The sequence below is a fragment of the Nothobranchius furzeri genome, chromosome 13, assembly GCF_043380555.1.
Source record: "Nothobranchius furzeri strain GRZ-AD chromosome 13, NfurGRZ-RIMD1, whole genome shotgun sequence".
NCBI classification, from domain to species: Eukaryota; Metazoa; Chordata; class Actinopteri; order Cyprinodontiformes; family Nothobranchiidae; genus Nothobranchius; species Nothobranchius furzeri.
In genome coordinates this window covers 54567720-54589298 of record NC_091753.1, presented here as the reverse complement: position 1 = coordinate 54589298, position 21579 = coordinate 54567720, and the positions used below count along the sequence as shown (strand labels likewise).

The window sequence follows — 21579 nt, the reverse complement described above, 5'->3', positions numbered from 1 at the left end:
CGTGTGTGTGTGTGTGTGCGTGCGTGCGTGTGTGCATGTGTGCGTGTGTGTGTGTGTGTGTGTGTGCGTGTGCGTGTGTGCGTGTGTGCGTGTGTGCGCGTGTGCGTGTGTGCGTGTGCGTGTGTGTGCGTGTGCGTGTGTGTGCGTGTGCGCGTGTGCGCGTGTGTGCGTGTGTGCGTGTGTGCGTGTGCGCGTGTGCGTGTGTGCGCGTGTGCGTGTGTGCGCGTGTGCGTGTGTGTGTGTGTGTGTGTGCGCGTGTGTGTGCGTGTGTGTGTGTGTGTGCGTGTGTGTGTGTGTGTGTGTGTGTGTGTGTGTGTGTGCGTGCGCGCGCGTGTGCGTGCGTGTGTGTGTGCGCGCGCGCGTTCGCGCGTGTGCATCAGAAGGCTGAACAATAACCTGTAGAATAATTAAAGTCGTCATGCTAGAGAAGCTTCTCTGTGGTGGACCACACCAGCTTCTGCCACAGTAAATAATAATAATAATAATAATAATAATAATAATTATTATTATTATTATTATTATAATAAATAACACACAACGTTGTAAACATTTTAATTTCCTTCCTGAACTATTTCTGTTGAGTTTTAATGTTTAAAATCTGTTCGATTGTTACTGACAGCAGCTACATTTAAGTTTCACTTCCTGTTGTGACTGAATGCTGCTGCAGCATGGACGTGTAGTTCTCAGTCATCCTGGACATGATCATCCTGAGTTTTAGCTGAAAACAGCTGGATGTTTCTGGACACGTTGGAGACATTTAGCCTCTCATCCCAGAGGCTGCTTCCAGACTTTGGTTGTGGTCAGAAACAAACACACTGGTTGTGCTGCAAGTCTTTCTTTTTTTCTCCAAAACATGTTTCTGTCTAAATGAAGGTGACGTTGTTGTTCATAGAATTAAAATTCATGTTGAAGTTAAGATTATTTCATCCAGGAGGACCTGTGGTTAGCTGGCTCGTGTAAAACATGTCCTGTCTTGAAAGAACCGGAATCGGGAATCGATAGGAACCGGAATCGAAATGGGGAATTGGAATCGGAATCGTTCAAAATCAAACGATGCCCAATCCTACCCTAATCATGACACTGTAAACCAGGTGAATCTGATCAAATGCCCCCTCAGATGTCCTCTGTCCATGTTTCCTCACATGGACACTTTCTGCTCCTCTCCTCTCCTCACCAGAATGTCCATCAGGATAAATGAATGAATGAATGAATGAATAAAAAACTGTTCCCACCTGCTTTGTCAGTAGCTACAGAACAAAGCATCGGTTTTATGACTCTTGACTCCATTTGCTGCCTCCTTCTGTGGTTTCAATCCTTTCATCACTTGTTTGTCCTGCAGATCCGCCCCCCACCACTGCAGCCCCCAGCACCACCGCCTCCCTCCTGTGGGACACCTCCAGAACGGACGCTGCCGTGGACCAGAAGAGGGCCCTGTTCACCTCCCCCACCAGCGGCGCCATCGCGGAGAGCAGCCTGGGTACGATAGTAGGTGGAGCAGTGGGTGGAGTTCTCTTCCTGATCCTGCTGCTGATCCTCGGGGGCGTTTGTTTTATGCGCCAGCGCAGAACCTTCAGAGGGGACTACTACACCAAACAATACCTTGGACCGTCCGACATGCAGAAGGAGACTCAGGTGGATGTCCTGCAGCCGCATGAGCTACAGGAGGTGTACGGGGACAAAATTAGCAAAGGCAGCCAGGAGCTGAAGCCTAAACTGGGCGGGGACATTATTTACCCAGACTACACCCCCGAACGGAAGGATCGGGACGACTGGGCCGACCGGGGGGACGGACACCGGGGCAGTAAGGAGGGAAACTACTACACAGATCACTACAACACTCAGAACATGCACCCCTGTGGGCCTCCAGTGCACAGCTCAATTATGAACAACGGCTCCCCCTACCTCCCGGAGGACTGCTACGACAACGGCACGGACAGTGACTATGTGTCCCACATGGACGGGTCTGTGATCTCACGCCGAGAGTGGTACGTCTGAGAGGAGCGGACGTGGCTGAGGAGAAGTCCAATGTTTCACGTTCAAAGATAAAAGATTTTTCCGTTTTCCACCTGAGCTCTCGGGACTCCGCCTCGGCTCTAACCACTTAACCTTAAAGATATTTTTGTGGATGGTATTATGGTTTTGTAACGGAGAGCTGCAAAAAGCCTCAGAGATATTTTCTGTTCTCGTTTGAGCAGACTGACGTTTGGACCGGCGTGAATGAGATAACGTTTTTTGCCTGTTAGTGTTTGTGCCTGTCCTGGTCATGGGTCAGGTGTTCAGACTCTTGTAGGTGAAGTACTGATGCCCCTGACTCGGCACGGCGCTTACAGAACCACGGGACTCCTGCAGCCTTTAGAAAACGCTCTCCTGGTGCTTCGGCTTCACACGGGAGGCAGCGAACAGTATTTAGAGCAGATGCTGCTGCTGCGGGAGGCTTGTTGCCTACAGAAGTATAAAAGTACAAGAGTGAAAGGGAAAACCTCGATAATAAAAGGGAGACTTTCACAGGCATGGTACAGGAGGAGGAGGTCACATTAAGCACTGTTCGGTCCGCTTGGCTTCTCACATCTCACTTAAGAGATCACCCGTAGTTACCATGGCGACAGCAGATTTCCTTATACACTCAGGCTTCTTTTAGAGAGTTTTTTTTTTGTTATTATTATTATTTAAAGGTAAACTTAATCCTGGTGCACATTTCCCACTAATTCTGCTTTGCAGCAGCAGCAGCTTCCTCTTGTTTCCTACAAAAACTGAACTGGATCAGCGGCTAAAGACATAAAAAACTCATTTTCAGGCTCGAGTTTATCGGCTCTTGCAGCAGTTTTTGTTCTGCAGTGAGGAATCAAAGACGCGCCTGATAAAGGATTTTTATACCGGTCGAAGCGTCCCGGTGCCGAACAGACCCGACGACGGTGAAGAATATTCAACCTCCCGTTGAGATCTGAGAAGCCTGCTTTCTCTCTGGGCTGCTGCTGCTTCTAGAGAATCTTAAAGGTTCTTGTTCGATCTCAGGATTTTGAATGTTTTCGAAGAATCCAAGTGAAAGGAAGTTGTAAACAAACGGAGACGTCGTTGGAATATTTTTTTGACTTGATTGCTAAAAAATAATTACAGGATTACTGCAGGTTCATCTCATGCCCGACGTGACTCGCATCTCAGATTTGTGTCTTTAGTGACTGACGGTCCCACCCCAGTGAGATGTTGGTGCAGCTTTACAGTCGGGTGGTGCTAAACGCGTCTTAAGGAAGAAAACAACAATAAAACAAGATAACGACGACGGCGGCGGCGGCAGAAACACGATCTGGACTTTTATAAACATAGTAGCATCATAACAAGTCGTGCTGCTAAAAGCTCGACTCTGTTATTAAAGCTTTCAGTAAAGTTTAAACCAGACCCGCCGCTTCAGCTTTCTCCGTTTAGCCTTGAAAACAGGCTGCCTTTCCCATTTTCCCTCCTGAACATTCTCCGATTTCTCCAATCGGTCCTTTTATGTTTATGACACCAGATCAAAGTAACCGGTTATGAACGCCAGATGTGACGAACAGCTGTCATCATGCGACGTGATGCGGCTTCGCCAACCGCCGACGCATCAACACAAACCAGGAGCAGCGAAACGACTGATCCCTTCATTCTGAGCTGGTTTGAGTTTTATTATTCCTAAAGCTTGGACGGCGTTCCGAGCCGACGTCAGGGCTGTGATGTTGGGGTTTGGCTCCAGAGAGGATACGTAGCGTTCATGGAAACAGGAAACCTAATCCAGCACGGGGCTGGATGTGTAATGCCTCCCCGAGGAAAAGATTCGTGCATTTTTCTTCTTCTGCAAACATCGAATCCTGTGAAATTAGGTGGAAACAAAAGAGTTGACATCAGCGGTGACCTCATCTCTCCGTGCTTGATTTGACCTCACACTTTTCTTTTGTTTCCTCAGGAATCAAAGTGGCCTTGTGAAGTTTAGTGTGAAAAATAGAAGGTTCGTGTGTGTGTGTGTGTGTGTGTGTGTGAGAGAGAGAGAGAGACCTGAGGAAGTCTATTTTAACGGGGCGGGGGGGTAGTTTGGGTGCACTTCTCCACCCTGATTTTCACATGTCGGGGTTTTGGTTGAAGGTTTAGATGTCTTAGAATAAAACGCTTTAATCTCTACATCACTACACACACACGCACACACACACACACACACACACACACACAGCTGCCCCTTCAGCCACACATTCAAAGAGCCCTTGCCTCAAACCTTTTTGGCTTTCTAATCAACTTCTACATCCCTCGTCCGACTTGGCAGCAGAAGTGCTCAGACTTTGTGACATATGGTACATGCGTGTCTGTGCACATGCGTGTCGGCGTGCACGCTCTTTCTGCAGCTGATTCAGAGCCTTTTTGGCTCCGCCTCTGCTCTTAAACCCTGATCAGCTTTGGCATCATTTTGGAAGGAAAGGATGTTTTTGTGGCGTTTTTCCATCACTTCTCGGTTTTCCCACCAGCTGGTTGCATGTACAGCTGTTTGCTGCCAAACCGCCTTTTCTTTTCTGTCTCCCGTGTTTATATATGTGTACATATGACGGACTGTGTTGGTGTGGGATTAAATGTTTTCTCAGTTGTTCTCTGTTTGTTCTGGACTCCCCTACTGAAAAGCCGGTGCCTTAACTGGGCTGAGCGATGCACAGAAACTTTAGCATTATTGTAAAGGTTATTAATGTTATTATGGGGGGTGCAGATGTGGCCTTCATCTTTGTATTTAAGATGAGTTATCAGAGACAAATGTTGGTTATCATGCCTTAAAGGACACGTGTAACAAGTCTGTTACTGAGAAACGTTTCACTGGGAGCTAGGCGAGCCAGTCGTAGAAAATATTATTCTGTAAATAAGCTGGCTTCTTTTTTATTATTATGATGGAGAAATGAAAAAAGTTATTTTTTGTATGAGGTCTGTAATTTTCGCAGAATGTTAGTTTATCCTACGAGCTTCCAGACGGCGCTTGTCTCACGACGACGGACGGCGAATCCTGTTTCCACACCTTTAATATCTGTTCTGGAGAGTTTGTGACCAATATTTTTTTATGGTGGATGACTGATGAACGGGTGGTGGAGTTTCTTTTGTTTTGCTTGCAATAAAACCACCGTGATCGCACCACCTGGCCGTGAGTGTTTATTTTTTAAGTTATTAATAAAGTCGTCGTTGTCGTCTTCCTCCGGTTGACCAGGTCGCGGGGGCAGCATCCCATCTAGGGAGCTCCAGACCGTCCTCTCCCCGGCCACCTCCACCAGCTCCTCTGGCAGGACCCCAAGGCGTTCCCGGACCAGATTGGAGATGTAACCTCTCCAACGTGTCCTGGGTCGACCCGGGGGCCTCCTGCCGGTAGGACATGCCCGAAACACCTCCCCGGGGAGGCGTCCAGGAGGCATCCTGACCAGATGCCCAAACCACCTCAACTGGCTCCTTTCGATCCGGAGGAGCAGCGGTTCTACTCCGAGTCCCTCCCGAATGTCCGAACTCCTCACCCTATCTCTAAGGCTGAGCCCGACCACCCTACGGAGGAAACTCATTTCGGCCGCTTGTATCCGCGATCTCGTTCTTTCGGTCATTACCCAAAGCTCATGACCATAGGTGAGGATTGGGACGTAGATCGACCGGTAAATCGAGAGCCTGGATTTCTGGCTCAGCTCCCTCTTCACCACGACAGATCGGCTCAGCGTCCGCATCACTGCAGACGCCGAACCAATCCACCTGTCGATCTCCCGATCCCTCCTACCCTCACTCGTGAACAAGACCCCGAGATACTTAAACTCCTCCACTTGAGGTAGGACCTCTCCCCGACCCGGAGTTGGCAAGCCACCCTTTCCTGGTCGAAAAAAGTTATTAATAAAGATTTTTCCTAATTATTATATTCATCTTGTGCGTTGGGTTGATGCTAGCTTAGGGACCAAATAACAGATTAATTTATTCTGGCTTGCCATAGATCGACAGCTTCTGATGAAAACAGCCTGGACAGAAACTTTGTGGATCTGAAGAGATTTTAAAAGGTAAAACAAAATCTAAAGAAGTAGAATTTTCAAAATAAAAGTAAATATCAAAAGGTGCCGAGTATAAAATGGAGCTCTCAAAAGTTTGCTCATGTGGAGCGACACATGAGGGAGGGGGACGTAAACGGAGGTTTTGTTGGAGGAGCTCTGCTGAGGATGCAGCTCTGGTCCTCCACCCAGATGTTTAAGATCCGTTTGTTTCAGCAGTAAACTCGCAACGTCCTAATGGAGACGAGTCTGGGCAAAATAACATCTAGATAAAAGATGCCAAGACAAACCTTTTCATCACTTGCATGTTTCAGGAGGCTCCCTTTAGGCTGAGAATGGTTCCATGTTCTGGACGGATCGGGGCTTAGGCTTCAGATGAGTCCCAAGCCTAAGTACTGAATTTACGGATCCGTCTGCTTTCCGAATCCCGGTTACAAACATCCAAAATGAGCTTTCTGTGTGGGATGACCAGTCTCAACCTCAATGATGAAGTTAAGAGCTCCAGCATCCAGGAGGAGCTCGAAGTAGAGCTGCTGCTCCTCATCATCAAACGGAGTAAGCAGCTTCCTGATCCCCACTGGGAGGAAACCCCCAGGAATACCCAGAACAATCAGAAGGAAGGAAATATCCTTCATGACCTGGGAACCCCTCAGTCCACTGATGTCTAAGCGTCCCTTCTGGACCTTTTACCGCCATCCCAACGTAGTCTGAGCAGAATGGATAGATGAACTTTTTCTTTGTTCCACGTGAAACTCAAGCTGTGACCTGAGGCTTGTTCATTTTATATGTAAATATTCTAAACATGTTTCTGAAGTTTTTTCTATAAAATCTCTCACATAAAGCACTTTCAGCAACTTCACCCTCGACATTTTCAGTACCTTCCAGAATGAGCTGTTTCAGGGCACCGCCACTTTAAGCTAAACAAACTGGAGCTGGCCAGCTGATTGGCTGCTTTGATGCGCGGAGTTCAGATATCTGGGAGGACCTCCGCTAATTTCCCTTATTGTGACATCACAAATTGGTTCTTTTTCTAACGGTTCGTTTTAGGCACATCATTCCTAAAACTAAACCCTGATAGAAAACATGTTTTTATTCACGTTAGGAGACTGTATAAAGACCCACGTGGCAGCAGAAGGACGCCAAAGGGGAGTTTTGCATAATTTGTCCTCTTTAAATCCACCTTTTCTGATGCAAAAGTAAAATGTTTCTAAACTTTCCTTTAGTTCTGACGGTTTACTGAAACTGACTTTTTGGTTTGGTTGAGTAAATCGGTGAAGCATCGGAGTGATGATACTGACAGTCGGTGTCATTGAGTCCATCCGTCTCTGCCACGCTCGGTCTGTGTTGTGACTAACTGACCCGTTTCACGCCGCTCTCCGTCCATCCCAACTCTGCACCCTCTTCATCAGCAGCTCAAAGGCAGCAGAGAAACAAGCTGCTGGCTTTTTACCGCTTCACTCGTCCTAGCGTCGCTCCCGCTGACCACCCACAGCTCCCCTCCTGGTGCGCGCCAGTCCTCGGAGCGTAAGACGTTCCTCTTCAAATATTGTGAACTTCTCACACCCGAACGATGCCCCGAGAGCGTTCACAGAGGAATTCACAATGGCATCTCTAATCCAGGCCCTCCCACTCTAAGTGCCTGGGCTTAATCCCCAGAGTTAACCTGGCTTTTGCAGGTGCCACGGACAATCTCCGTAAGAGCTGTTTGGGAAAGTGACAACCGTCCCCTCCGGTCCAGATTAGAAGCTGGAGGAGAAACCAGACACCTAATCCTTTGTGGCATGTTGGGGAGAAACCTCCACCTTTTTGGACTTCGCTTTCATGGCTTTAGCGTCCACGTCTGCGCGGCCTGAAAGCTCTCGCTCTGTTATCACAGCGCTGGCTGACTGGGATAACCCCGTTCTAATCCATCACTGCTTCCATCTGCATGTTTGTGCAGGCTGGGCGGGTAAATAGGGCCGTGTTGGTGGGCTTGGGTTACCGCTTGTTGTTTCTGCCTTTAAGTTCTGGGCAGATGGCTGCAAGGGGCCGGGTGTTTTTTTCACAGGTAATGAATCAGTCAGCAAATGTGTTTAGTTTGTTACCTCGTAAAACAGCGGCAGGTCCTTTCAGCATGCTTTAAAGACAAGAAGACGTTGCCATCAGATCCCAGAAGGGTTTACTCGTCTGACTGTTCACCGTTTATTAGAACGATGGTGACACCGTCTGCTTTCTGCTCCCACCCCGACTATTTCCCCCCCCAAAAAAGTGAATTTTAAGCAACCAACAGAACCGCAGCGCCAGGGAGCTCACATCAAAGGCCACAGCTGACTGAGCTGGGTAGACAAATTGTTTGAGCCCATGGGTTTGGAAATAATGTAACGCCGCAGAGGGTGGGAGAACGCCGCACAGCCTCAACAAAAATGTTGTCACATGGTTCACGGTCTCCCCTGGTCCTCGTTTCGATGGGAAGCGTGCACAGCTTCAGAACGAGAGCCACCTGCGATGGAAAGCAAGCCTGTGGGAAGAAATGTGAGATTCTGTTTCAGAAGAAAGTTTTTTATTTGAGAGAGGAGCCTGGTTTTATTCCTTCAGTGTGGATCATGACCTCACAGGGAGTTTGTCTGTTTGCCACAAAGCTGCAGGAGTCCTTTATATTTGCTTTAGGAGCTGAAACTGCATCCAGAAACAAGCAGCTCATTCAAACTGGTCCTTTAAACACTCAAAACATGTCTAATAAGTCACTGGTTTCTTCTGAGCAACAACAAATTATGCGGTTAAGCGTACAGTTCATGAACTGCATTTCACAGTTTTCAGGATACTTGGTATTTTTTGCAGGACTTTTCAGTTTCCTAGTAAATTGCAGGAACTTGATTTTATTATTTTTTTTATCTGTGCAAAAGGTTCTTGCAAACATCTGTTAACCCTGAGGCAAATGTGCAGAAAAGCAGATATCATTTCAAAACTTTGAGACAATTTCAGAATAAAACAATTGCACAAAAGTTGCAACCTCGGCTATTTATAAAACCTTTGTGCAAACGTGTTTAATGAACCAGTTTCTTGCACGTTCCTCACATCCCAGTCAGGTAGCGGCTTAAAGAGGTCAGAAAAGTGAATCTTTGGAGCTGATCAGTCCAACATTATCCGTTATTCATTAACAACGAAGCTTCAGCTCTTTGTTGAAGTTTTCTTTGCAGCAATTCACCGGACGAAGACGTCTGTCGGTCTGTTTTCCACTCTGCCTTTGAGATCTGCCGGCCACACGAGTGGGTTTCCATTGTGATGCACCAAGAAGCATTTAAATAATGGAGTGTTTAAACAGTGGCTCACACACGACAGGCCCTGCAAAGACAAAACAAAATCAGCAGTTGCAGAACCCGACTAGAGCTGAGGCGGACGTGTAAAACAGGACACGTCCAGGCCCTCCCGCATCACCTTTAAGCTGCGCATCTGACTCGTTGCTTGCGGTTGAAATGGACGTGCTTCCGACAGAAACGAGAGGTCGGGGCCCTGTGACAAAACCTCCTTTGTGCATGGAGTCCTGTGAGACCCAGAGCGAAGACAATGAGGGTTTTCATGGACGAGCCACATTGTTGCTTTAGATTGCACCGAGGACCATTCATATCCTGTGGCTTTCTCCCAGCCCACTGGAGCTATGGAAAAGATTGCTGCTGCTGTTTTTTCTAAAAAGGTTTTCCAGTCAAACACACACACACACACTCAGAGCTGCGTGTTGCTTCCAACAGTTTTTCTGCATCCAGACAACCACATATCTGACTATCAGTGCCACCCGCAGCTTTGAGATGAAGGAGGTGAGAACGTTTAAACCTGCAGCCTGGCTTCTTCCACTGGATCAGCCTCCAGTTGGGCTCATGGCACGCCACTGGCTCTGATCAGGATGGGTGGGCGGCCACCTTACTGAGCTGTGACACAGGGGTCCGCCACATCCTCCTGCATTGTTCTGCGGCGCTGGAGCAGATCTAATCAGTGGGTTTTAATCCCTGTAAAACAATATGATATTCCCAGGGAACTCTCTGTGGAACAAGATCGTGCTTCTATACAGCTATTAATAAGTCTGCAGGTGGGAACTAATCTAATTTAAGGGCATTTATTAGAAATTTGTTGAAAGTTTTGGTTAAAAATACATTTTTAACAAAGACACAGTTCACATGTCTCTAAAATCAGAAATAATTTCATTTTTGTGTAAAACAATTCCAAATATCTGTAACAATTATAAAGGAAATTTCCCTCTGAGCTGGAAGCCTGACATCCTCTGAGACAAGGAACTGCATTCAGACAGACAGACTGCCACCATCTGCGTCGTGCGACCATTGTTGCTAAAAACGGCCCGAAGCTGGACAGAAGAATCTCCGCATCCATCACCTCGTGAGTAAATACCCATCTCTGTCTCTCATGCTTCTTATTCTCTGCTTCCTGCGTTGTTATTTTTAGTGTCTGAGGCTGTTCTTCCACCTGTCTGCGTCTGTCCGTCTGTGGCTCCTACAAGGCCCAATAAGCAGCATCTGATCTGCCCAGCAGGACTCCTTGCGCTCCTGCTCCTCCACGAGCAGCTGGACGTGGCTGGTGGGGATGCAGTCCGACAGCCACACCAGCCGTCCCCTCTCGGCTCTGTTACCGCCGACCGTGTGCACTTGTGCGTGTGACTCGCCCGTCTTGAGACTCCAGTGTCCGAGCCCAGCCGTCAGCTGACCGCCAGCAGAGGCTGTCTTAGTTAGTTCCAGGTCCTCGGAGCAGAGAAGTGAACATAAAACTTAGCATCAAACTCCTGTGAGCTCGTTTTATTGCGGACCAGTCAGCAAATGTGGACACTGCAATGTTTAATCATCTGTTTAGCTTTGAAATGTGTTCACTGCTTTTGTTTCCCAGCCTGTCTCGGGGTCTAATATTGGACAGGGAGACGTCTCTGGAGACAGATGAGCTTGTCACGCTCAGCTGTTGGGCTGGATGATATATCATCGGGCTGGAGCTCACAATAAGGACGTGTGTGTCTTGGTTAGAACAACAGAGACGAGGCTGTTGGAGTTCTGATTTATAGCTCGGAGTCGCTGTCTGGGCCGTCAGACCTGAAACCTGCAGATCAGACTCATTCATTAGGATTATACAGGTTTGCTAAGAACATCGTTAAAAATGGGCCTTGTTCATGAGTGAGGGAAGGGTGGAGCGTGAGATCGTCAGGCGGATTGGTGCTGCGTCTGCAGCGACGCGAGCGTTCTGCTGATCTGTCGTGGTGCAGAGAGAGCCGAGCCAGAAGGCAAAGCTCTCGATTTACCCGCTGATCTACGTTCCTATCCTCTCCTACGGCCACGAGCTTTGGGTAGAGACCGAAAGAACGAGATTGTGGATGCAAGCGGCTGAAATGCAGGGTGGCTGGGCTCTTCCTTAGAGATAGTGTGAGAAGCTCGGCCATCCGGGAGGGGCTCAGAGTAGCCTAGATCTGCTGCTCCTCCACATCGAGAGGAGCCATTTGAGGCGGCTCGGAGATCTGATTAGAATGCCTCCTGGACGCCTCCCTGGTGAGGTTTTCCGGGCACGTCCAACTGGGAAAGTCCTTAAGTAAGACCCAGGACACGCTGGAGGGACTATGTCTCACGGCTGGACAGGGAACACCTTGGGATTTCCCCCGGATAGCCAAAAATGGATGGATGGAAAAAAATGGGACAAACACTTGTCCTCAGTAGTGTCACAATGAGCTGGTGTCCAACTCCAGCAGTCACTGGGTAAGAGGTGTGGGACATCCTGGACTCACTCACAGCAAGGGACAATTTAGGGTCTCCAGTTAACCTAACATATGTTTTTGGTCTGTGGGAGGAAACCCGCCCAAGAAGAGGAGAACACGCTCACTACGCGCAGAAAGGCTGCAGCCGGGATTCAAACCTGCAACCTTTTTAATGGGAGACGACAGTGATGCCAGTTGCATTACCCTGCAGGTCTTTAATTCTAAACGATCTCAGCAAATGACCAAAGTGATTAATGATCTAAGAAATATCGATAATATCGATATCGCAATGTCTAATGTTGTGAGACTGAATCAACATTTAAAAGCCGTGTTTTGATTTTTTTATTCAGAATTTTGCATCGAGACATTTACTGTGCTTTTTGTGTGTGATGCAGTTCAAGCTCTGACTGCTAGGTGGCAGCCGTTTACCGCGTTAGTTCTTAAGAAATGAGCTTTCATGTTAACACAGAATGAGTCTTGGAAGTGTCTGACCTGAGTTTTCCAAATAAATTCAGCCTCAACATAGCAAATATCGTCAACTTGTAGTATCTTAATAAGTGGCATTGTCTCTTCTGTGATGTGAAATTTATCGAAACGCCAGATATTCACCAACATTCATTCTGAAGAGCAAGTGTCCCAAAATGGAACCCTGAGGTACTCCAACACTATTTTTCACCATTTCATTAAAATCTTGCTACATTTATACGTCTTTAATATATTTTTAAATAATTTAAAGATAAAAAGAAAAGTTTTTTTAGTTTACAGCAACAATTCAATCAGCAGAAAGCAGTTGTTGTCAAAACAATGTCAATCTCTTTGTTTCTTCTTCCCGCATTCATCTTCTGATTGACTCCTTGACTTTATTTAATCAGCCGCCTTTTGCTGAAAACTGCTGCACTTTTGTCTTAATTAAACACAACCGCGATCACGTACAGAAGCAGAGACGACCGAAGCAAACGGAGACAAAAGGCAGAGAAGAACTCTTTTGTTCCAGCCCAACACTGGCATGTGTTCCCAGAGAGGCGAGGATGAGGTGAAGCACAACTCATGTCAAATCAAATAAATTACTCTCCGCACGGAGGGTAGGGGGAGCCAGGAGGCCCATTTAGGAGCTTTTAAAGATGAACAGCGTGAAGTCTTAATTACCGAGACTTAACACCGGCCAGCACTGCACTCACGCTGCGATGGTCAGGAGTCGGAGGCTGTCACCCCTACGGCTTCAGAGGAAGAAGACCGAAAACCCGAGAACAATTTCACTTTTCATGTCAGCAGGGGGGACGAAAATAAAGGTTTATGGTTTGTCGGATGAAATAAATTGTTCTGCAGAGTGTGTTGGGATAAAACAGATTTCCATCAAGTTGCACTCTTCTAATTTTTTCTCCATCCTGTCAGACTGAGACACCGTTTATTAGTCGTAACGAACCCAGGTTGCTCCCTGCCGAGGGGTCACATGTTGATACTCGGTGGTTACATGAAGCTAGCGGAGGGATGCTTTCTTTGGACTCTGCAGCAGTCAAATGTCCGTTTCTTTGCAGATGATCACTAGCAGTTAAAACAGACTGATGTGGAATATCATCTAATAAACTGCAGGAATTAAAGGTGTGGAAAAATGAAAAATAAAAGTTTTTTATTATCATTTCTGTTTATATTCTGAGTTTTTCATGCAGGCGGAACATGACAATAGTCTCCTACACCTATCTCCTGCATTAGCTTCTGATAGAAAACAGACGGTGAAACTCCAGGATTAGAAAATACAGACAGATCAACATCACACTGTCACTTAACATTCATAGACTCACCCATCTTAACTCAAAATGGGGAAGGCTGTTGTTTTATCATCCAGGAAATGGCAGAGAACGTCTCAGCTAGCAGAAGCTAACTGTTAGCATTAGCAACTCAACCACACAGCAGAAGCTCCTCCAGGTTTGTGTTATTTATGGAGATAAAACATCCATGTCGGGAGAGAGGTCCTACCTCAAGTGGAGGAGTTTAAGTATCTCTGGGTCTTGTTCACGAGTGAGGGTTGGAGGGATCGGGAGATCGACAGGCGGATTGGTTCGGCGTCTGCAGTGATGCGGACGCTGAGCCGATCTGTCGTGGTGAAGAGGGAGCTGAGCCAGAAAGCCAGGCTCTCCATTTACCGGTCGATCTACGTCCCAATCCTCACCTATGGTCATGAGCTTTGGGTAATGACCGAAAGAACGAGATCTCGGAGACGAGCGGACGAAATGAGTTTCCTCCGTAGGGTGGCCGGGCTCAGCCTCAGAGATAGGGTGAGGAGCTCGGACATTCGGGAGGAACTCGGAGTAGAACCGCTGCTCCTCCGGATCGAAAGGAGTCAGTTGAGGTGGTTTGGGCATCTGGTCAGGATGCCTCCTGGACGCCTCCCTGGGGAGGTGTTTCGGGCATGTCCTGCCGGCAGGAGGCCCCCGGGTCGACCCAGGACACGTTGGAGAGGTTACATCTCCAGTCTGGTCCAGGAACGCCTTGGGGTCCTGCAGGAGGAACTGGTGGAGAAGGCCGGGGAGAGGACGGTCTGGAGCTCACTAGTTGGGATGCTGCCCCCGCGACCCGGACCCGGATAAGCAGAGGAAGACGACAGTGGTAGAGTTGCGTTGCTGTTAGCCAATCCGAGGTGAGATGACCAAATATCAGGAAATAAAACTCCAAAACCTGCCGTGTTACGCCACTCTCTGCTGCAGCAGACTTGTCCGTGCTGATCCAGGTGCTTCTGGTCTAGTTTCCCCCCTGAGTACGACTTACAGGGCGTTCATTCCTACCAGAAACCACAACAGATGCACTGATTAAACGAGTGTTCAACAGTCATGTTTTATGAAAATAATTCAATAACAGTCAAAGCTACAAATAGAGGGAAAAAAGGCAACGAGTGGCCCCACGACCGCAGGCTGAATTCCCCTGTGCCGAGGTACTTTCCTTGTTATTAATGGAAAATGACAAGGAAATCATATGGCTTCATAAATACTGCCATTTTATTAGATCATCTTATATTAAACTCTTCTGATGTCATATTTTATTCCTCTTCGGTGGATAGTTCCTCCTGCAAGTAAACCCAGAGTGGCGACTCTTTTTATTTTAACATTTTTGTCTAATCGTGAACTTTTATTTGTCTGTCTTCATTTTCGGAGCAGTTTATGGTTTAGGTGAATTAATACAATCAAACAGGTTTGAACTCCACATTGCTCCGCACAGCAGGGGGTCCTTTCCTTCCTAATTAGCCAAATATCCGGACGTCTCCTGTGGTGATACCAAACAAATGTCACAGGGCATCCTTCGTCTAGCTGACGTCTGAGTTTATTCTTGTGTAAAAAATAAAATCTCCCTGTTGCTTTTCGAGGCCCCATCAGCCGCCGCGAAGATCAGGAGTCCGGTAGCCGTGAAGCTAGACTTTCATTTCAGCCTTCTAGTAATCCCACAATGCAATAAAACAGTCTGGCCTCTGTGTCTGGCTCCAGTCGGAACAACTTTACTCACAAAAAAATGTCCCAACCCCCCTCAGTACTTAAACGAAGAATGTAAATCTCAAAACGTTGTCTTTTTCTCGCGATTTTTAGTTTTTTTTAAACAGCTCCTGCCAAAGACAGTAATCCTAGACCGAGCTGGAATCACACGTGTTATAATTAAATCTCCAGTAAAGGAGGACACCAGCGGGGTCAGAGGTCACCGTGTCATGTTTATGTTGTCCAAGCTGCTGCGGCTTTATGCAGAAAGCGTGTCTCTGGGGCAGACTTTATCTCACAGCTAATTTTGGTTAGCTTTTCAAAACAAACAAGAAGCTTCTGATATGTGCTCTTCTGTCTTGCACATTGTGACCAAAAAATGTGCACTTTGAGGTGTTTTTGAGCTTGTTAACGTGACAACGTTGGCCTCATCTGCAGATAATAAGGAAAACAAACGTACAGTGAGTCCAAAGAAGAAGCTGTTGGTGTTATTCTTTGTCGATATTGAGTCATATAGTAGCCTGGGAACCAGACAGTTTTAAAACCTCTTGTTCTGTTTGATTTGGCAGAATGCACCGCATCCTTCTGCTGTTAAAACAGATTTCCCTCTGTTCTTACTGTTCCCAGTTTTCCTGAACTGGGCAGATTCCAGCACAAGATTCTGTAGATTTCACAGAATAAGTAAGATGAAAGGAGATCTTGCTTGTAACTGCTGGACATCGACCACGCACAATTGGTGATGTTGAATCGTGACGGTCGAGCGGTATTCCAGAAAACAGATTATTTTTTTCGCTTTAAAGGTGAAAAAAAAAGTCTAAACATGAAGATCTCCGTGTGTTTTGATGATTTTTAGCACATTCTTTATTTTATTTGTTGTGAGTAACTGAAATACACCTGAGCACTTGAGGTTTATTTTCCTGCAAATTTAGAAATTAGTTGAGCACGTTTTTGTTTAAATACAGACATTTGAAATCTTAATATCTGCCCTATACAAATATGTGTAAAATTAAAGCATTTCTGTCATTTTTTGTTTGTTTGTTTATGTTGCTTAGGTGCCTGTGCTCGGCTTCTGACCAAGTCCTCCAAACACACCCACATCACCCCGCTTCTCCTCCAGCTTCACTGGCTGCCAGTCAACTTCAGGGTTCATTTCGAGATCCTGGTTCTGGTCTTTAGGGCCTTACATGGACAAGCACCATCTTACATTGGTGATCTTCTTAGTCCCTACACCCCCAGCAGGTCCCTGAGGTCCAGTGACCAAAGCCTACAGGTTGTGCAGCACCAGGCTAAACACCAAAGGTGACAGATCATTTGCTGCTGTGGTCCCCAGACTCTGGAACTCTCTCCCCCTGAGCCTGAGATCAGTGGACTCAGTGGTCTCCTTTAAAAAGCAGCTGAAGACTCACTTGTTCAAGCTGGCTTTTGTATGACCTTCTTCACCACTCTCTCTTTATTCTGCTCTCCCCACCTATTCCACCTTCCTCAGGATCCACTGATTTCCCTCTTTCCTGTTCACTCTCTCTCTTTCTTTACATTTTTTAATCACAATTGTCTTTTTTTGCTCATTTTAAATATATTTTAACCATTTTCTAAATATTTTTTTATATTTTTACATTTTTTGTTTTTGTGAAGCGCCTCGTGATTTTTATTTTGAGAGGCGCTATAGAAATTATATTTTCTTCTTCTTCTGAGCTTAGAAGCAAAAAATAATCTTTTCTACTCAAGTTATTGAACGTAACACAGCTAAACGCTCAAAATTCCGATTTATTTTTCATCGCAAATGCATCCTAGCTAAACTGATAACTAGCTTTGCGTGGACAAAACGTTGAATTCTTGTGCGCATGCGCCGAAAATAAGCGGTACACCGGAAGTCCAACCTTCTATGCTAAAATTAGCATTTATTAGTAATTCTTTATTAGTTTTGCACTGAATGTTTTTACAACAACTGGCAGCTCTTACTGAGGATCTCCAAACGTCGTTGGCGGGGTGGTAAGTACGGTTTTTTATATAAGACTTCGAGGAATATGTATTTTGAGTTTAGATTTACCACATTGATTTCCAGGCCAATTAAATCCTGTCAAATTAAAATAGGACATATGTCAAGATGATGGTTGCAAAAAAAAAAAAAGGGACAGAATTCTTTATCCTTACCGGGTGCGACGGTGGCACAAAGTGCTCGCTCCGTAATCGGAAGGTTTTAGGTTCGAGCCCCGCTCAGTCTGTCGCTGTCGTTGTGTCCTTGGGCAAGACACTTAACCCACGTTGCCTGCTGGTGGTGGTCGGAGGGACCGGTGGCGCCAGTGCTCGGCAGCCTCGCCTCTGTCAGTGCGCCCCAGGGCAGCTGTGGCTACATCGTAGCTCATCCCCACCAGTGTGTGAATGAGTATGTGAATGGGTGAATGACTGATTGTGTTGTAAAGCGCCTTGAGGGGTTCCAGGACTCTAAATGGTAAATGACCTGTATTTGATATAGCGCCTTCTAGAGTCCTGGAACCCCCCAAGGCACTTTACAACACAATCAGTCATTCACCCATTCACACACACATTCACACACTGGTGGGGATGAGCTACGATGTAGCTACAGCTGCCCTAGGGCGCACTGACAGAGGCGAGGCTGCCGAGCACTGGCGCCACCGGTCCCTCCGACCACCACCAGCAGGCAACGTGGGTTAAGTGTCTTGCCCAAGGACACAACGACAGCGACAGACTGAGCGGGGCTCGAACCTGCAACCTTCCGATTACGGGCGAGCACTTAACTCCTGTGCCACCATCACCCACGCTCTAGAAGGCGTTATATCAAATACAGGTCGTTTACCATTCATCATTTATGTGACTTACCAAGTACTTTACATTTAAAGCTGTTGCTATTCACTAGTCTCCTTCTGGGGATGCTAGAGCAGGCCCATCCATGTTCGTCCTGTTGGGTCAAAGTAATCCTGATGTCTGTTAACACTCAGGTAGTGTGAGGGTTTGTAGTTGGAGCATCCAAACATGAGCTCCCAGGATTCCGGCAGAACTTTGTCCTGCAGGAAGAAACAGAAAACAGGACAGAAAGAAGCAGAAATATTCCTAAACACAACGGAAAACAGGACAAGTGCAGAAGAAGATTAGAGCCACTGAAAAGAAAAATATATAAAATCAAAATTCTCTTTATTTTATTTTCAGTGGCCCTATTCCTCTGTAGTTACGAATTCACAGAACAGGATAATAAAAGGCTGCAGGCATGGAACGCAGACGAACCTCAGCAGCATGGAAAGGACAACTTTTATCTGCCAAATGAAAATGAAGTGAATCTTAAGTGAGCGTAATAACGAGAGCTTCACAGAAACTGTAGACGAGCACAATAACAAGATTTTAGAGAAGGTGTATGACCATCTCTTTTCCCTTGGGGGGGTACTCCAGGAGTATGGGGTACCAGGCCCCTTGATACGGGCTGTTAGGTCCCTGTGTGACCAGTGCCAGAGTTTGGTCCGTAAGTCGGCTCGTTTACGGTGAGAGGTGGACTCTGCCAAGACTGAGCAAACTGATTTTTCCCCACAGGGTGGCTGGGCTCTTCCCTAGAGATAGGGTGAGAAGCTCGGTCATCAGGGAGGGGCTCGTTGTAGACCCACTGCTCCTTCACATCAAGAGGAGCCAGTTGGGGTGGCTCGGGCATCTGGTTAGGATGCCTCCTGGACGCCACCCTGGTGAGGTTTTCCGGCCCAAATGGCAGAAGAAATCAGAGCTTCCCTGCTTAGGTTGCTGCCCCAGCGACCCAACCGCAGATACTTGGATGAATGAATGAATGAATGAATGGGTGGAATAATAATCCAAAACTAAGGAAGCAGCAGAATAAAAAATAACTTAACACCCTAATAATGACCTTTTGGATTAAACTGATACAACTTCCCTGAAATCTTTCCTACAAGCCTCATCAGTAAAATCTTGAATCACTAAAAATCAGACTAACATTTTGCTGTAACTTCTGTCTCCAAGCCGAATGCTGACAGTGGGAACAGAAAATAAAAACTATTGATTCTTTTCATGAAATTCACTCTGAAACCTGAGCGTCAGATATTAACCTTACTTCCTGTATCACTTATTCTCTCTGCAGAGGAGCTCTAAATAACCTCCTCCGTGCACAGAAAATGGTTTTCCCTTTTCACTCGTGAATGAAAAGCTCCATCGAGCCACCTGCCCATCTTCCTGGTCAGTTAATCTCACTCATGTCCTTGAGTTTTGTTTATTTCTCATGAAACAACAAAGCTGCTCCTGTCTGCTCTCTGGACACACTTCCTGCCTCTCTCTCAGCAGCTCGAGTCGGTCAAACCCACGTCTTCAGCTGAAGCCGCGTCGTTACAACAAACACATCTGGTGAAACTGACAGCTCTACGTAAACCTTTTCCTCTTTAAGGAATTCGTAAGGCTTGATTTATTTGGTGTTTTTGAACCGGAGCCTTGATGGATTTTATAAGTGCTTCAGTGGATCCTCTGCTCATTCTTTACAAATGCTGATCACACCCACAGGCAGCATCATCACTCAACATCAAGAAGCAAATGCTGAGTCAGTGTCGGGATGATGAAGGTCAGGCTGTGTGTACCTGGCGGATTCCAGGTTGGACACTTGGGGAGACTCATTTGAAACCACGTGCACCGTTTCTGACCATCAGGGATTTAACATGTGGGAATGGCCGTTTGATACTTGTTATGAGGTAAAACCCGCATGCTGACCCGAGCCGCGCTGCAGGAACCTCTGTCTTTGACTCAGCTGTGTGAATTACGATTCCTTTCAACTCACAGCAGGAACTCCACAAGTTCATAGGAACCCAGTTGCAGACGTACGTCCTGCATGCACTAGTTTAGGCCTGGCGCCATAACAAAATTCGCTGGACGATAAAGTGTCCCAAAGGTTCTAGTTAAAGTCTGATAAGTCATCACACACTGGTGAAATTTGTTCTCCGCATTTGGGGTAATGGTGAGCTGCAGACACGGCCACGCTCGGGAACTATTCAATTCAATTCAATTCAATTTTATTTATATAGCGCCAAATCACGACAAGAGTCGTCTCAAGGCACTTCACACAATAAACATTCCAGTTCAGGTCAGTTCATTAAGCCAATCAGAAAAAAATGTTTCCTATATAAGGAACCCAGCAAATTGCATCAAGTCACTGACTAGTGTCAGTAACTATACAGCAATCCTCCTACTAAGCAAGCATATAGTGACAGTGGAGAGGAAAACTACCTTTTAACAGGAAGAAACCTCCTCGACTCACTGGGGATCAAGAAGACAGAGCGCGCACACACACACACACACACACACACACACAAAGCAATGTGTCTATAGTTATATTGTGATTTCTTAGTAAATATTCTATTTGGCGAGAGTTTTATTGTATTTATCCTAGTGAATCTATAATTAAATGGATAAACTAGTAGTAGCACATCCAACGTGAAGGAAAGCAAAAAGTTATTATCAGGAGAGGGAGAATGTTTAAGTGGTTAGCAGCAGTGTGCTAGACGATGGCCCCCTCCATGAGGCCACCACAGCTCAACAGAACATCATTGTAGCTTCTTCTGGGGAGAAAAACACTTAGAGAGAAAATAAAGTTAACAGCTGAAATAGCAGAAAATAATACAGTTAAAGAGCAGATTGTAGAAGTAAGCAGTAGAGTGTGAAAAGTGGTCAGTGTATCCTCCATCAGTCTAAGCCTATAGCAGCATAACTACAGAGATAACTCTGGATAATCTATCCTATTTAGATGGAGGCATGTTGGAGGCAGGGCAAGGGAGAGCCGTCTTTACCGACTGTACACTCCACCTCCACTTGTCAGTGGTTTAACGGCCAATTGAACCCGGAGTGCCAAACAGGGAGGCATTGGTCCCAGGTCTTTGGTATGACCCGACCGTGGATTTGAACCCACGAGTCCCAGTCTCGGAGCGGACACTCATACCTCTAGGCCACTAAGCTGGTTGTGATAAATTACAATATTGTTTTACAAAAAGTAAACAAAACGTTTCTAAAACCTAGTCGTCATTCTTCCGCCAGCTCGGTGACGGAGACGCACAACGCCACGGTTCGTCTATGCAAGCACTCTGCAGCAGGCCCACAGAGGGTGACGGAGACGTGCCCAATTTTTGAACTGTTCGTCAAAAACATAAATAAAAAAATAAACTCGGTTCAAAACCCCAAAACCTTTTGGACGAATAGAAAATCGGCTCAAAATGAGGCAAAAATCACACAAGGACACGCCCACCCAAGGCCTGTTAGTTCTTCTACAGCCGTTTCCGGTATGTTGACTAGTTCTGCTCGTGCCTGAAGGATTTGTTCCAGTCGACCGTGTGACGGATGTAAGCGTGCATCACAATCAGGTGCAGTTTATCTCTAACCCGACCCACGATCCGATCACCTAAATCTGATC

General features: G+C 46.5%; 1 protein-coding gene across 1 annotated transcript in view; it reads left to right on the top strand.

Annotated features, from left to right (window-relative positions):
- nectin3a (nectin cell adhesion molecule 3a) overlaps window positions 1-5124 on the top strand; it is a 29113-nt gene extending 23989 nt beyond the window's left edge. The window contains exon 6 of the mRNA XM_015950985.3: window positions 1340-5124. Coding sequence (XP_015806471.1) covers window positions 1340-1995 — 656 coding nt within the window. The 3' untranslated portion in view covers window positions 1996-5124. The remainder of the gene's footprint in view (window positions 1-1339) is intronic.
- The last annotated feature ends 16455 nt before the right edge of the window (window positions 5125-21579 follow it).